Source organism: Podarcis vaucheri (genome assembly GCF_965113315.1).
Source record: "Podarcis vaucheri genome assembly, chromosome: 7".
In the NCBI taxonomy this organism is placed as follows: Eukaryota; Metazoa; Chordata; class Lepidosauria; order Squamata; family Lacertidae; genus Podarcis; species Podarcis vaucheri.
In genome coordinates, this window is record NC_138765.1 from 90,975,433 (window position 1) to 90,992,845 (window position 17,413).

The following is a 17,413-nucleotide window of genomic DNA, read 5'->3' on the forward strand; positions in this document are numbered from 1 at the left end:
ACCTAGAGAAGCAGTGAAACACAGTGGCTTCATTGGAGGCCTGGCAGGCATTTAAGAACACAGTTTGCTGGAACCTTTATTTCAAGTTTAATATAGCAAATTCTTTTGGAACTGGAGCATATAAAGATACCCACATGGCACCATCCCAGCAGGATCAGAGATGCTCCTACACATCTAAGCCAGCTTTGTTTCATTGCTGGCCACCGCCCTCTGCCTTTCCAACCCTGTTAGGGTATGTGGGTCTATGAAGAGCCACAAAAGGCTGGTCTTTCTAACAGAGCTGACTTTTGCTACTGTCGGTACCCTGTCAACAGAGCCTTCACTGGTTGTGCAACCTCTGCAAACTCCTTCATTGCCTTGGCATGAAGGTTTGGGTCCTCTGCCAAGTGCCTGAAAAGATTTACGGGTCTTGCTCTCCGGAGGACCCTGGGCAAAGGGATCCGGATAGGAAAGGAGATGTTACCAATAAGGAAATGCTGAAGATATATCTCCTGCAGGGCGGTGTGCATATACAAGAGGATGTCCTGAAGTCTTCTTGCAGTGCTCTCAGGGCCCCAGTCCAACGGGGGCTGAAAGAGCAAGAGATGCATCAGGCAAGTCTTGTAGTGATAGTTGGTGAGCACCATGTTCTTCCCCTCTGATGGGCTGGACTCTTTGAAATAGATTATGATCTGGAGACATTTCAGGTGGCAGCTCTCTGGGACTCGCTGGCTCACCCACTTAAAAAAGAGCAGCTCCTGGACAGCAAAGGACTTCTGCCAGACAGTGCCAGTCAAACGATCCATCTCAGCAGGTTGGGTGGCCAGGAAGACCAAGGAGTCTCCTTGCTGCACCCCGAGTATGATGTCAACAGAGATCGCCTTGCCTGGCTGCAATGCCAATATCAGTCGACATGTTGAATTAGAAGGCTGAGGCAGAAGGTCAATGTTGTACCTGGGCTGGATACTGGGCCAGGCCTTGCCCACCAGGTCTTGGAACCAGTGGATTGTTTTCTCCACATCCAAGTGGAAGCTGGTGCACAAAACGTGGATAAGGAAGATTCCTTGCTTGTCACTGCTCAGTTTTTTCTCTGGATGGTGAAGGAAACACACCACATCCCCCAGGAACCACTCTCTCTTGCACACACATTCTGTCTCCACCAAGATGCGTCCATGTGTGCTTGGGGCACCCTCAGATTTAATAGTTTCAATGTGGAAAGAGTACCCCCTGGGTGGCTGTACGGGCACGAGAAAGCGGAAAGCTTTGGAAGGCTTCTGTGTGTGCCATCCTTCAAAGGCACTGTCCACCCCGATGCAATTCTCCAGCACAAGGAGGGTGTCCTGGTAGGGAAGGGCTCCGCGACAAGCCTCCAGCAAGTCATTCACAAAGGTCTCCACAAAATCACACATGCTGGTTAGACCACAGAATTCCAGGTCAGCGTGCTGCTCATAGAAGGTCTCCAGCCTTTTTTGCTTGGATTCGTCGTCTTCGGATTCTGTGTCAGTGTCGTCATTGTCTTCTTCACTGGTGGTGGTGCTGGAGCTGTCTGTGCTGCAGTCATAACTGGGTTCCTTCTCTATGGTGTGTCTGTAGCACCAAAACAGGATGAGAATGACCAGCCCTACGTAGTGCCACCCATCCCAGGTTCCATCCTCGGCTGCCGGATCGGTTGTCACCCAATCCTCCCGGCTCTGCCTTGGGTCCCAGCTCCAGCCCTTTTGGTCAAATTCTGTCTGCAGGTGTCCCATTTCTGTTTTCATCAGCTTCTCATGCTCCTGGAGCCGGTCCAGTGTGGCCGAGTCTGTGTGGTCACTGACCATCAGGGGGCGATGAAATAGAGCTAGCACACCCAGGAAGATTAGGCGGCCCAAGGCCATCTCTAAAGCAGATGTCCCTGGAGAAAAACATGAGAGAGAAAAGCATCCAAACTGTTGACAAGGAAGATTTCTCAGCAAGGCTGCATGAATTCTTTTTTTTTATATATAAATTTTTTATTGGTTTTACAAATTTTTTAAGACAATACAAACATGTAAAAAAAACATACAAACACGTATAGTTTCATAACCTTTTTTCATAAACCGTGTTTCTCCGACTTCCCCATACCTCCCCTTTCTGCATCCCAATGTCCAAAAGTTTTTAGCAACTCTAAGTACATCTGTCAGTCCTCTGTCCTCTTACTCTTTTCTTCAATCTAATCTTATTTCGCTGTAACCCTTTCTTACTCAAACCTTGTCATTCTAACATTCAGCAAGTTTATAGTAGTCCTTAAGGTAAATTTTAAATTTCTTCCATTCTTCTTCCGCCGTCTCCTTTCCCCGATCGCGGATTCTGCCAGTCATCTCAGCTAGTGTCATATAGTCCATCACTTTCATCTGCCATTCTTCCAGGGTGGGTAGATCTTGTGTCTTCCAATACTTTGCGATGAGTATTCTTGCTGCTGTTGTAGCATACAAAAAGAAAGTTCTGTCCTTCTTTGACACCAATTGGCCGACAATGCCCAAGAGAAAGGCCTCTGGTTTTTTAAGAAAGGTACATTTAAGTACCTTTTTCATTTCATTATATATCATTTCCCAGAAAGCCTTAATCTTCGGGCATGTCCACCAAAGGTGATAGAAAGTACCTTCAGTTTCTTTACATTTCCAACACTTGTTATCAGGCAAATGATAAATTTTTGCTAGCTTGACTGGGGTCATGTACCACCTGTAAACCATTTTCATAATATTTTCCTTTAAGGCATTACATGCCGTAAATTTAATACCGGTGTTCCACAACCATTCCCAGTCAGCAGACATGATATTATGACCAATATCCTGTGCCCACTTAATCATAGCCGATTTAACTGTTTCATCTTGTGTATTCCATTTCAGCAGCAAATTATACATTCTTGACAAGTTCTTAGTATTGGGTTCTAACAGTTCAGTTTCTAATTTTGATTTTTCCACCTGGAAGCCAATTTTCCTGTCCTAAGGCTGCATGAATTCTGCCCTGGAGAAAAGACTGAATCCTGCAATCAGTATAAATCATATCAATTAAATTGTAAACATAGCTTATTGGCTAAGTGATTACCATTTTGTACATTTCCCCCTCCTGGTATTGGTAACTGTGGGGAGTGGGAAGGAACTGGGGTTGGTGGGGTAGAGCTTGGATAGGAAACATCTGGGATGTTTCTGCTCTTCCCACCCTTCAGGTACTTATTACCTGAGACCTGCTTGCACAGAGGTGTTAGCCAAAGGGGCTCAGCCAGCAGACCACCACTGAGCCAAGCAGTCCCCCCCCCCAAACAATACCAGAACACATGTCAATCAGCTCAGAATGTGGCAATAGGTAGCTTTCCCATTGTCCTTTTTGCCCATGGCAACCAGTGCTTTTTTTCTAAAAAAAAATAAAAATGTTTAGGGGTTGTCAGGGAACTGACATCAGAGGCACGGGAGAAGGAGAGGGTCTCTGATTCTGCAGGAGAAGGTCCCAGCGCTAGGGGGAGACTCAGCTGGGAAGAAGGGGAAGCAGGGACGCGGACTTATAAAAAATATTGGGGGGGCCCGGGAAAGCTCGCGAAATGTAAATAAGCTCATGAATATGCAAATAAGCTCATGAATATGCAAATAAAGTGGCGCCGCCCCCTCATGAGCGAATAGGAGAGAGCGTGCTGCTGCCTATTTATCAGCTCCGGAACAGCTGATATGCGGGAAACCTGGGGCTAGAGGCAGGAGCCCCCGCCCCCGGGGATTCCCTAATCTCGCGGGGGACGGCCGGGGCTCTCCGGCTAGGGCGCGCGGCTGGCTGGCTGGCTGGCGAGGGAGCAGGTGGGGAGGAGGCGGGGGACGGCGGCGGCGCCCGAGATTATTGGGGGGGCTGAGCCCCCCCAAAAAAATTTTTGAGGGGGCTCAAGCCCCCTCAAGCCCCATGGAGTCGGCGCCTATGAGGGGAAGGGAATAAGTGTAACACCAGGGATCCAGGAGAGCAACGGGACAGGGAGGTGCAGGGGCTCCAGGACTCTTTGTTGGATGTTAGTGAGGAGAGCCCAGGCACCCCGCTGCCCACGCCCACCCTGCGCAGGAGACTCCCGCGCAGTGAGAGGCGGAGACGATTGGGCGTCAAACAACTCTTATGTTGGCAGCGCTTTAAGAAACGCCCACAGACAGATTCTACGAGTGACTAAGGGCAGCCACGCTGAGATGGGCTGTGCAGTCCGGAGGGTTTAACCAGGCAAACTAATGCTCAAACGGAGCAGGATTACGCACGAGTAACTCCCAACCACTACAGGGGTACTCTCATTTTCCCACTCATATTGAAAAACTGCCGCTCAATGAGGCCAAACTTAGATTCACAAAATGTTTAGGGATATGCGTGCCCTGGCATCCCCCCAGAAAAAAAGCACTGGTGATAGCCATGGTGAAAGTCAGCCAAAGAGCAAGTGAAGGACACAAGAAGAGCCTGGTTCAGTCCAGCACCCCGTTCTCCTAGTGGCCAGTCTGTGAGAAACCTTCACCACAGGACCTGAGCGCAAGAGCACAGTCCCTTCCTGTTTCCAGCAACTGGCACTCAGAAGCATTTCTGCTTCCAGCCATGGAGGCAGAGCAGAGGCATCCTGGCTAGTGGCCCCTGTGACCTTCTCCTCCATGAATTGGTCCAGTCCTCTTTTAAAGCCATCCAACTCAGTGGTGCATCCACTGTAACTGCTGTCTCAGAAGGGGCTAGCCATTCCTATCCCTGCTCAGATTTGTCCTTTTCAGTTTATTCTTCTTCCGCCATTATTGTTCTGTGAGGGTCAAGACTCAAGGGCGTTGGTGGCTGGGCCTGAAGGCCCCCCCCCCAGGGTGAGGGTCTCTTGGTGGGGAAGGGTTTAATCTCCCTTGATAACAGATGGGGGAAAGGTGTTTGTGTTATCCCAAGTGAGAGATGTTGGTTTTTTGTCTTTGCAACTGCTGGATTTGGACATGATGATGGGTTGTGGAATGTTTTGAGTGTTTTGCCAAAGTGAGAATTGAGTAATTCCTGATTTGTAATATTACATGTGGGGGCGCTTTTTTGTAATAATCATGTGGTCCCCATATATATATATATATATATATATATATATATATATATGTTTTCGTAGATTTTCACGGGTACAGGAATGCAGGTTTTGGTGTCTTCGGGTGTCTTCCCGTGTAAGAGTCGGGGTGTCTGTGCGACGTTTCGACGAGGTCTCACTCGTCATCTTCAGGCTGGTGCCAGCCTGAAGATGACGAGTGAGACCTCGTCGAAACGTCGCACAGACACCCCGACTCTTACACGGGAAGACACCCGAAGACACCAAAACCTGCATATATATATATATATATATATATATATATATATATATATATATAGTATATCTGCTGCATTCTGATATATTTTAATTTTGCAAATAATTCACTTTTGTTTTTTAGTTTTTAGAGATTTGCTGCTTAATTGTGTTACTACAAATGTAGGATTTTATCATTAACAGCTGTGTTGAATGTGGGATTTGTCTTTTTTATATAATGTATCTTGATTCTTGTTGAAGCAAGCTGCCTGTAGTCAACAGTCCAGGGGCTGCACGCCAGTTGGTAGGTTGGGCAGGAGAGACCGAAAGTGGAAGGAGCAATGGTTGTGGCTCCTATCCCTTTTGCACAGCAGACTGCCTTGCAGCTTCACAAACACCAGAGGTTTCTACACATCCGCCCACCCTTGTAGCTTGCCTCCAGCTGCCTGTCCCATAGGCCAATCCCACCCCTCTCCATCACTTCCATTCCTACCTCTGGAGGTGCAGAGCTCTTAAAGGGGCAGAGCATCTTAAGCCAGGGCTGCTCCGTGCCTCTCCTCCTCTCTGCAGGCACAGCACAACATACTCAAGTCACTCTTGTTCTTTAAAGCCTGGGCCTTCCCCAGCTCTCCCGCTGCCTTTGTGCAGCCCTCTTGGCTGCTGCCTGCTGCACTGGTAGCTCACCCCCATTATTACTTGGCTGACTGTGAAGTCACATCTGCCCCAGCAGTCACAGCTGCCCTTAAAAGGAGAGGGAAGCAGGTCCAGCTTCCCTTGCACTGCCCTGTATGGGTCCCTTGGCCACCAGGACTGCACCTGCTCACCTCTGGCAAGAAGACAAAGCACCAGGGAGAGTTTAGGCCAGCCTGGTGGCCTTCACCTGTTTTGGACTACAACTCCTATCTTCCCCAGCTGGTATGGCCATCTCTGTGCCATCTCCATAGCTGTCGACGTTTCCCCCCCTTTTTTTAAGGGAAATCCCCTTATTCCGAATAGGATTCCTTGCAAGAAAAAAGGAAAAGTTGACAGCTATGGCCATCTCTGCCTCTGGTGGATAGGCCCAAAGGCATGTACCAAGCTGCAGCAGAGGGACCACAGCTGAAGGGTTGAGAGCTCAGCAGCAGCAGAGCCCAGGCAAGGGTTCCAGGGTCAGTCTCTGGCATCTCCTGCTTAAAAAAGGCCCTCAGCAGAAGGCCCTGGACTGCTGCTGCCAGTTAGAACAGGGCTGCCATAGGTCTGGATCTTCCCGGACGTTACTGGGATTTCAAGGGCGGAATTGACTTCGGGGGGGGGGGGATTTCCGAAAGGCAGTGCTTTCTCCTGGATCTTAGGCAAGTCAATTGAAACAACATTGGGCTCAACAATTTTGGTGGTTTCCTTAAAAGAAGCTCAATAATTTTGGGGTGTCCTGGTTTTATGAAATATGGCAACCCTAAGTTAGAATAATAGACAATACTGAGCTAGATGTGAAGCTGCCTTATTCCAGACCAGGCTACATTCTAGCTCAGTCATAGAGTTATGCTTCTCACCTTCAGTGGGATATGAAGGAAACAGCAAAAGAATGTTTTTTAAAATCCATTAATTATGCCTCATTTGCAAACTTGAAAAACAAGAACAAAGATGGGAACAAATACAAAGAGGATTTGCTTACTTGTTTGTGTCCCTGACCAGAGATGCTCTGGTTTCACCTCAGATCGTATAAATCTTTCCCCTGACCAGAGATGAGCATGTGAACTGCAGCAATTTCTGTTTGGTTTTTTGTTTTTCCAGAATTTTCCAACATCCCTCGTTGTAAGCCAAAACACTTGGAGGGCAATAAGTTGGCGAAGACCAGAGCAGACAATATGGACCTATTATCACCTGGTATATGACTTGTCAGTACTTCTCAGGGGGAAGCTGGAGTGAAACACCCTCACTCCCACCCCCCAGAATAGGAACAGGAGCAGGAGAAATTGCACTTTCAGGTGAGGATTGTCTTTTATTTAAAGATTGGTCACCCACCAGCTTAACCATAGCTTTTCTGGAGAAACGAAGGACAAATTCCAGGCAACATGGTTCAGTTTCATTACATACGTAGCATGAAAGGAACATAAGTGGCAATGTTCATCTACCCATGGACTTCTATGGAAAGACTCTAGTGAATATAATGGAAAAGAAAGGAAAACTGTTAATAGTGAAATACAGCATAGAAAAGAATGGATCACTTAATAATGTAACATGAGTGAGGCTCTTAATTTTAGTGTATTATAAAGAAAGTTATGTATGTTGAAAAACAGAAATTTTTTTTTGAAAGAAAAGTTTTATGCTTCTACATCGTGACATAGCCTTGTCAAATGCCCCAGGAGACACTATGTCATGTGGGAGTGTTAAATAAGTGAGTCGTACTGCCCCAAATATGAAAGGGAATTAAGCCTAGCTGTTGAGGGCAAATGAAAAGCTGCCTGAAGTAGTAGCAAAACTCTCCAGTTTAAAGAGAAAAAATCTCAGTCATCTCATCTTTAAAGGTAAACTCATCCCCACCCAAGTCTTTTCAAGTAATCAATATCCCCCCCCCCCGCCAACCTGTCACAGTGGGGAGAAACATTTGGCCCACTTTGAGTATAAGGCATTTTCCTATATTAAATTATAGAAAATTATTGATAATGGTTAAGGTCAATTTTACTACCTTTTCCCATTTTTTCTCTAGTCCCACTCAACACTTGCATGTGACTTCCCAAAGGTTACCCAGGAGAATATGCAGCCCCCAGGCTGAAAAAATGACCCCCACCCCATTTCCCGGCTTAGTGCTACTCTCATCTGTGGCAGAAGGGTCTGCAGCTCCCTGTGGATATTATATTCCACCTTTTCTGGTAGGTTACACCAGTGCTTTATCAGGTAGTATTATTCTAAGAGATATCCAGAAGACACCGTTCTGTTGCAGCAAGTGCCATCTTCTAATTCAGTTTTTAGTATGATGGATATGCAAAGGTTAAGCTCAGGCAGCTACTGATGTAAAAAGCCCTGGGACCAGGGGACCAGCATGGGACCAAAATACCCAAAAGATAGTCTCTTCCCTTATACACCTAACCAATCGCTGCTCTCTGCAGGAGATGGCATCCTGCAGACACTGTTTTATCGGGAGGTCTGTTCTGCTCAGTGTTGGAATACTGCCTTTGGTATGGCAGCGGCAACTTTTTGGAACCCCCTTCTGTTACATATCGAAGAGACACCATCTCTAGTGTCTTCTCAGCATCTGTTGGAGACTTTCCTCATTCAACAACACTGAATATAGAGTATATATTCACATACACTGTTTTTATATAGGTTTTAATGATTTGTATACTGTATATGCAAATGCTTTAGACATGTCTTTATTATATTGTGAAATCCCTTCTGCATAGGAAGCAATTCATAAATTAATTAAATGAATAAAGTTTGCCAAAGCACAAGATGTCAAATGCAGACTCCTTTTCTTTAGCTGGTTGGTTGTTGTGCAAGAGCTCCGGACCACCTTTAAGCGCACAACCTGTATTTGCCTGTATGTAACTGAATCCCAGTTAGAACAGTAAACTTACGAACTGGAAACTCGATGGAATCATGCCCCACAAATAGCCGCAGTCTGGAAGCGCCCAGTGCATCAATACTGTTCAGAAGAGACACACTCTGCTCCCAATGCCCTTGAAGTGGGGGTCCCCAACCTTGTGACCGTGATGCCATGCTACGTGTGAAGGCCTTCATTGGTGCCTCTGAGTTGTTGCTGTTTTTTAATAAATAAGTCTCTAGTCCTCCAAGAATCACTGTTAGAAAATGCCCTTCTAAGCAATTTCTTTGAAATGAGCCAGCCAGTATCATCAAGTAAACGAGCTATTTAAGAAGGATTTGATAAATGGTTTTGTGGAACGAAACTCTGACTTTGAAATGGGGCTGCTTGAGAGTAAAGAAACACTGGTTTCTAAAATATATAAAATGTTATTAGACTGGAAAACAAAGATGAATTAGAGACGTCAACAATGATACAATGGGATAAAGATTTAGATCATAATATTGATATGGTTTCATGGGAGAAGTTATCGGAAAAGGACATGAAATTTACTGCCTGTTATTCTTAAAAAAAAACACCTATTTGAAAATGATGTGTGGGTGGTACCTAATGTCAAACAAATGGCCAAAACGTGTAAAAATGTGTCAAGTAAATGTTGGAAGTATAAGCAGAGGGTCATTCTTTCATATGTGGTGGACATGCAAAAAGGCTAAAGGCTTTTGGGAAATGATATATAATGAAATGAAGATGTTTAAGTGGGTTATTCCCAAAAGACTTGGAGCCTTTCTTATAGGGTTAATAGAGAGACATATTCTGAAGACGATGACCAAATTATTTATGTACGTGACAACAGCAGCTGGAATACTATATGCACAGAAATGGAAAGACGTAATGGACTACGGTATGTGGAAATAGCAAAGCAGACAACAAAATTAAGAGACCAAAATGATGAACGTTTTACAGTAGACTAGAGGCCTTTTTTAGACTATTTGGGAAACATTATAGCCAAATGAAATCATGGGCAGGATTCAACATAGGAGCAGTGGAAGAACAATGATAAAATAATTGTATTAAAGGGCTTTTTCTTGTAATAGATAAGAGTTTGCCATATAATGCAGTAGAAAAGGGTTTGAAGAAAAGCACTGTGGGCATGTGGGTAGGAAGTTAATCTATGAAACAAAGTTGTTATGTAATTATATAATTTGAGAAATTTTGGAAACTTAATAAAAATTAACATTTGCAATTGGCCAGCTGGGCTGCTCCCATCCTGTCGGTATTTCTGGACATTGTGTGAAGATTGAGCTGTGACTGCTAGGCACCCTGTTTGGGCAGCAGGCAATAGAAATCCCTGGGGTCCTAAGGAGCTGCTGTTTCCCTTTCCCCTCCACTGCTCTTTTCCTGCATTCCGCCTTATTTTCTTGTCATTTGATCCACCTGTTGTTCTATTTATTTTGTTTTGCTGCCTGCTAGCCATACGGCGGTAGCTAACTGAGGACTTAGGCACACTTACTGTTTGTCCCACACTTTCCAGGCACAGGTCTGTGCTTTCCCAGTTCCTCCCCATCTGGGCCAAAACAAACAAGATGAATTTTAACAGGGAGAAATGTAAAGTATTGCACTTGGGCAAAAAAAATGAGAGGCACAAATACAAGATGGGTGACACCTGGCTTGAGAGCAGTATGTGTGAAAAGGATCTAGGAGTCTTGGTTGACCACAAACTTGACATGAGCCAACAGTGTGACGCGGCAGCTAAAAAAGCCAATGCAATTCTGGGCTGCATCAGTAGGAGTATAGCATCTAGATCAAGGGAAGTAATAGTGCCATGTTTAGCCTGGAGAAGAGGAGGTTAAGGGGTGATATGATAGCCATGTTCAAATATATAAAAGGATGTCACATAGAGGAGGGAGAAAGGTTGTTTTCTGTTGCTCCAGAGAAGCGGACACGGAGCAATGGATCCAAACTACAAGAAAGAAGATTCCACCTAAACATTAGGAAGAACTTCCTGACAGTAAGAGCTGTTTGACAGTGGAATTTGCTACCAAGGAGTGTGGTGGAGTCTCCTACTTTGGAGGTCTTTAAGCAGAGGCGTGACATCCATATGTCAGGAGTGCTCTGATGGGGTTTCCTGCTTGGCAGGGGGTTGGACTCGATGGCCCTTGTGGTCTAGTCCAACTCTATGATTTTATGATAACCCTTGATATGCCTTGACTAATTTTCACAAAGTAAACAATAGATAGATATTGTATATTATGAAAGACCAACGAATTAAAAGGAAAAAGGACACAGTAAAAAGATAAGGAAGCAGTAAGGAGCCACAATGAGGTGGAGGGAAGTCATCACTAAACAGTTTAAGACTTAGTGTAGCAGTGTTATCTGATGCTGAATTATTTTGGTTTCATGGTGTGTAGCTTATTACTGTATGTATTGAAAAATGTATGGATTAACTGTATAAATAATGAAACTCAATAAAGAATATATTATTAAAGAAAGACCTGCAAGCAACCATCATGCTCTGTCCACATGAGCCTTTTTATGTTAACGTCTCGCTCATCTGTGGGCCACAAGACGTGACAGCCGACACATTGCATTTCTAGAATTTCTAGAATTTATCCCTTTTTGCTCCATTCCACCACCTTCACCCCGACTTGTTTATGATGGATTTTGTGTCACTAGAGCTATTTGCAATGTGAACAAGCGACACTCTTGTTACACTTGAACATGGGAGTGGTTTTCACCCCCCAGAACTGACTTGGAGAACCTGTTCACCTTGACTTTGGTGAAGAGGAATGGATGTATAAACAGGCAGTCGGCAACTACTGGCATTTCCCTAGCCAATGAGAGTTGTGGTTTGAGGGCTAAGAAAAGGCTCATTTCCGAAGATGGATGTGTTGAGAACCCAAGAAGAGCTCTGCAAGTGGTCCATCCAGCCCAACATCTTTTTCTCACAGTGGCCAATCACTTGCCTATTAACTTATTAACTACTAACCCAGTTTGACCCCTATGCCTGTTGTTGCAATGCAGTTCTTCAAGGGCTGACAGATGCCTGCTTTTCACATTCGTAAGGATAGCACGTCTGTCAATTTGACACCAGACACATTCAGGAAAACACTATGCTGGTCATATCCATAAAGAAACAAGTTACATATTAAAATTATGCCGCACCTCACAACAGGGCTGCCTAACTGGGCAGGGATAAGTCATATGTGCATCTTTCAAATAAACAAAAAAGACAAGTAATGCCACATTACCTCCTCTGTTTTGCTCTGGCCTGGACTGAATTGGACCTCCAACTTCACCTCCTTCCCCCCAAAACCCCACTGCAAGCAACACTTTGCTTCCCCAGGCTACCATTTCCACAAGACCCCCCCTCCTCACCCCCCCACCCTGGGAGGCCAAGCGGAGTCTGACCCAGGTACCCCTTCGTCCCAGCTGGCCGCCTTCTTTGGGAGGACATCCCAGTCGGGGGCGCGTGGGGGGACGCGGTGCCCACGGTATGCAAGGAAGCTGTAACACGACAGCAGCTGATATATTTACTGCCTGCAGCGGGGCAATATCAAGGGCTGCTTGAATAACCTTTTACAGGTTTATTTATGCAGAGGCCAAGGCCCTGGCCCCCCGCTGGGCCAAGCAGCGCAGAGGATTCAGCAATTCCAGCTCCCCTCATAAATCAAGCTGGCGGCTGGCTTGAGTTACGAGGGTCTCCCAGCAATGACAGCCAGCTAATCCTGGCCTCCTTAGCTAGGATTACTGTCCATCATAGTTCATTACCTTGGGGCCCAATCAGCGCCCCTCATCCTCTGGGGCGGGACGAAGAGCACATGTCCACTGGGCAAGAGACACTTGCTGCCCCGAAGACCTGTCATCACAGCTATAAATAAAGTGACTTGTTTGCAGAAGAGCAAATTTAGCCTGTCCAGAAGGTCAGGGTGGCAGGGAGCCCAGTCTGGCTCCAAATAGCCCTCCATTAAAATGGTTGTCATGCTTGAGTTTCAGGACCAAAGGAGGAGAGAGGCGAGGGCCTTGAAAGGTGGGAAGAGGGCAGAGGGGCAGGAAGGTGCAAAGGCTCCGCAGGGCTCTCTGCCTTCCCTCACCCTTTGAGCACACGGAGCGCAAGGTTCTCCCTGAGGGGACCCTAAAGGGACTTCTGGGCTGTTCCCTTTCAGTTCACTACCGAGCCAAATTTTAAAGTGCTGGTTTTGACCTTAAGAAGCCCCAAACAGCTTGAGACAAGGTTATCTCCAAGATATAAGAATATAAGAAAAGCCCTGCTGGATCTAATCCAGTAACCTGTTCTGACAGTGGCCTGTGGGAAGCTCACAAGCATGACCCGAGCACCAGAGCAATCGCCTCTCCGGTGGTTTCTAGCACCTGGCACTCAGAAGCATTATTGCCTCCAACCACAGCCATCGTGGCTCGTAACCTTTCCCCCTTTAGTCTGCTTTTCTGTGGTGGCTCCCATTTTGGAGAAGGAGTTCCCTTCAGAGATCAGGTGAGCACCACCGGTGGCCAGAATGGAGTGGGACTTTCACAGACAGAAACTGAGCATGTCAGTCCCTCCCTGACATACTAACTTCTGATGCAGGTGGATATTTTATTTTGTTTTGTTTATATTGAGGAGCATCCCCTCATGTGAGCTCTCTCCCCACAGTCTGAATCAGTGGAGCCCAGAAACAAGTTGGCCTCATAGGAGGGATGGCTCTGTCATCAACAAGCCTTTACCATTTCTTTTGCCAGGGAACTTGGTCAGTTAAAGAGGTATTATATGAAGAAGGACTTTCTTTTTTATTATTAACTATTTTGTATTGTTGACCCAAATCTCCTGACACTCAGAGGCTGCTGCTGCTGTCCCAGCAGATGGGAAAGAAAGGCAAACCTACCTTAATTGCACTTTCTAGAAGAATATGTGATCCAGAAAATTCACAATTCTCAGAATTTTGTGATGCAATTCTCGAGCCAAATAATGTGAACAAGAATGTATATCTTAGGGGAATGTGGCTAAAATGCATATACAGGGAACTCCTCATTTACACGTGTCCAATATGTGCACAACCGCATATATGCACATCAGCCCAAACCCAGAAGTGGGGAAAAAGGACAAAAATGGCCCTAAAATCGCATAGAAAGACTCCCATGACCTTGGCCTTCTCCAGAATAATGTGCATAGGGGGGTGTATTGGATCGAGCACGTAGTGGACTTTGACCAGGGAGAGCCAAGTTCAAATTCCTGATCTGCCATGAAAGGAGTTGAGTGATCTTGGACCCTGTCACTTTCAGCCTAACCAACCTCATAGGGCTGTTGTGAGAATAAAATAAGGAGAAGCAGCTAAAACTATCAATCACACCTGAGTGCCTCTGAATACCACTTGCTGGAGAGAGCGGGCTCATGTCCTGCTTGTGAGTTTCTCATAGGCATCTAGACAGTGTTCGAAATTCCCCAGGTGCCAGGTGTGTTTTGCTACTGGTGTGGGTCCAGTTGCGACTATGTGGAGATTTCCAGGCGCCAGATTAGAAACTGACTTGAGCACAGTCCTCCATCATCACATCAAGGAAAGTAAGTGCAGGGCTGAATACAGATCTATTTGACTGTGCCTCAGCCTCTCCACAGGCCACCCAAATGGAACTCACAAACCACAGTTTAAAAACCTATGCCTTAGTCCATAGTTAATTCCATTTCCATTTCCACTGTGTGTGTTTCTCCTTCTTGCATACTGGGACAAGTGAATTGTTGTGCCAACAGGCTATAGTCAAGCAATGTAGTCACAGAATCGTATAATTGTAGTGATGGAAGAGATCCTGAGGGTCATCTAGTCCAACCCCCTAGATTTAACATGCCATTTGGTTATATATCTGAGTTTCCAACACTGCATCTAGATGGCCACTGAGAGAAAAGGATGCTGGACTAAGTGGGCCATTGGACTGATCCAGTTGGCTCTTCCTATGTTCTTAGAACCATGTATCCCACCCCGAGATTCTTGAAGTCAGTATGGGGGCACTGACAGATGGGTCACCAGTCTTGCATGCAGAGGATTCCCTTTGCATCTTGTCTTCATGCAGAACATGGGTGGAGAGAACCCCTCCCTTAAGCTTCAGAGCTGGAGCCATTTTTGCCAAGGGGTGAAATGTTTCCTAGCAGGCTGGCCTTTCAGCTGTCACAGCTGCCGATGGATTCCAGTCTGTCAAATTCTGCCTTAGCACAGCTGTTGGGAGGAAAAAGAAGGAAGGATGTGTGATGAGAAGCTGCTGAGGCTGTTCAGAGCCAGTGGGGCAGCATGTTTTTAATGCACTGGGAATTTAGAGAAAATGGAAGGACACGGTGACAGATGCTGCCGTGTACAGTTCTGCAGTTTACCGCATGGGGCATCTGCACAGAGACCCCAAGATTCCCAGTCTGAGCTTTGTCTTTATAAAGAAACCAGGTTAAATTGCTGGCCTCTCCAGCCAAAAGGATCTCAGGTGGCATCCATGGCTGGAGAAAGCCTATGCCTGAACTCTTTGATCACTGCCAGTCAAGAATACTCAGCTGTAGACCAGTAGTCTACTCAGTGGCGTAGCGTGGGGGGTGCAGGGGGGGCGCCGCACCAGGCGCAACATCTGGGGGTTAGGGTTAGGGGACGCAAATCCACAGGTTAGGGGGCGCAAATTACTTGCCTTGCCCCGGGTGCTGACAACCCACGCTGCGCCACTGAGTCTACTACTGCATGAGAATAAGGCAGGATCATATGTATTAGGGTTAAAGCATCCTTTCCCATGTTGTTGTACCCATTTGTTCTTTCTCCCCCTATCATCTCTGGGCAAACAAGCTTTTGCTAAGTTTTAAAGCTCTACAAAACCCTACAAAGTCTGTTAGCAGATAATGGTGATAGGAGCATATGACCCCCTCCTCTCTTGTGCCACCTTCAACACTCTCCAAAAACTGCTTTCCCGATAAGATAGTGCCAATTATCTCCTACAGACCCCTGCTTGAGCCCCAGGAAGTCTGGAAAGGAGATGCTTAGAATGGACGAAGATACACCGTAACTCTTTTATGGAAGGCTGATGATAAAGACTACAGAGGTGGTGTCAGTGCCATGGATTAAGAGGATTTCAGAAAACCTGAGCTGCCTAGAGGAAAGAGATTCCCAAGTGACTTGCAGAGGCCAGTCTGTCTGAATATCTTGGGGGGGGGGAGGAGGAGGAGAAGTGAAGAGCATACCGTTGCCTTCAATCTTTCAACTGAAAGGAAATGGGGAAACCTGACCTTATCCTTAGGATGGCAAAGAAGCAACTATCCCATCTTTCAAGGCCTAATTAGCCGCTGCTGTAGGGGCAGCATCTTATACGTCTCCTGTGTCAGCCTTGCAGAGGATGCCCAGCCTGGACAAAAGAAACAGTCTTTCCAGGCTTCCTGCTTGCCCACCTCCATGTTAGCTGGTGACATGGGGAGATCTGCCTGATGGTTTGGAAGGGGACTGGATCTGCATCCAATAACCACTTAGCTTCTACTCTCGCCAGCATCTTTGGCCTACATGGTTCCCATTCTTGACTCCACTGCAGTGCACAATGCAACGTAAGGTGTTGTTGTATCACAGAACCCATGCTTTAGGCCAGGGACAGAGAACCTGAAGCCCTCCCAATGTTGTTGGATTACAGCTCCCATCAGTCTCAGTCAACATAGCCAATGGTTTGGGATACTGAGTGTTGAAGTCCAGCAATTGAATGGAATGGATGGAAAGAGCTGGGGGGTTGGGGTAGGAGACACATAGCTATATTTAAAAGTAGAAAGAACAGTATCATTGTCTGGCTAGGTAACTTCCCAATTCACAGAAGCTATTTTAAAGGGCCTTCTGCAACAGAAGTGGTGTAGCACCCTGCTTGTGGTTAACGCTTAGCTGGAATGAAATATTCAATGCAGCAATAGAGAAATAATAATTTATTTGTCAGACAAATAAATGAGAGACACAGTGGTATATGCTTACCAAAGCTCTCTGCCCTTCCAGCCCTGATGGCCAGCACTTATATTCCCTCAGCCCAGCCCTCTTGCTCCTCCTTTGGCTGCCTCTGTCCAATCAGCCTGGTTGAACTTCCTATTGGCTGTTTGCTAGAACCAATCATAAAAGATACACCCATTTCCTATTACTTTTTATGGGAGACAAAGAGCTATATTTCCTTCTATCTATAAATGGCAAACAAGTAGCCATATATCTTACATTTACCTGGACCAGGCACCTTAATTATCAGATTATCTTTGCCCTATTGCCCTATTCACTGCAAAACAGATGGCTAATTGTTCTAATTTTACCTTAAACAGAGATCTTGGGTTCACCTTCTCACACACCATCTATGAAATAAGAATCTAACATAAGAATCTAACATTTCTTACTTTCTAAATCCTTTGCATAATTACATTTAAGCCAATATATTTCATACATAACATAGATAGATTTTTAGAAGAAAGGAACTTAGAGAACTTAGAGAACTTAGTTCTCTGACGCTTCAAAGCAGCTTCAGAGAGAAGCCTCTTTCCTTAGCCAGCTGCTGTTTCTATTAGCTCTTGCCCTTTTAACCTTATGAAAATGTGACTCAAGTTTTAATGGGAGGCACAATAATTCTTACTATTTACCAACTTTTAATTGTGTCTTTGCAGCTTGATTGTATTCTGTAATTTGTAT

General features: G+C 45.7%; 2 protein-coding genes and 1 long non-coding RNA gene across 3 annotated transcripts in view; 1 reads left to right on the forward strand and 2 right to left on the reverse strand.

Moving 5' to 3' along the window:
* Window positions 1–17,413, reverse strand: part of LOC309536552 — a 208,973-nt gene that overhangs the window by 115,089 nt on the left and 76,471 nt on the right. The window lies entirely within an intron of this gene.
* NEURL3 (neuralized E3 ubiquitin protein ligase 3) overlaps window positions 1–17,413 on the forward strand; it is a 215,137-nt gene that overhangs the window by 43,147 nt on the left and 154,577 nt on the right. The window lies entirely within an intron of this gene.
* On the reverse strand, window positions 131–6,038 carry ITPRIPL1 (ITPRIP like 1). Its single transcript, XM_082230854.1, has 2 exons — window positions 5,739–6,038; window positions 131–1,873 (listed from the first exon to the last, which is right to left on the reverse strand). The coding sequence occupies exon 2, from the start codon at window positions 1,854–1,856 to the stop codon at window positions 291–293; it is 1,566 nt and encodes a 521-aa protein (XP_082086980.1). The 5' UTR covers window positions 1,857–1,873; window positions 5,739–6,038; the 3' UTR covers window positions 131–290.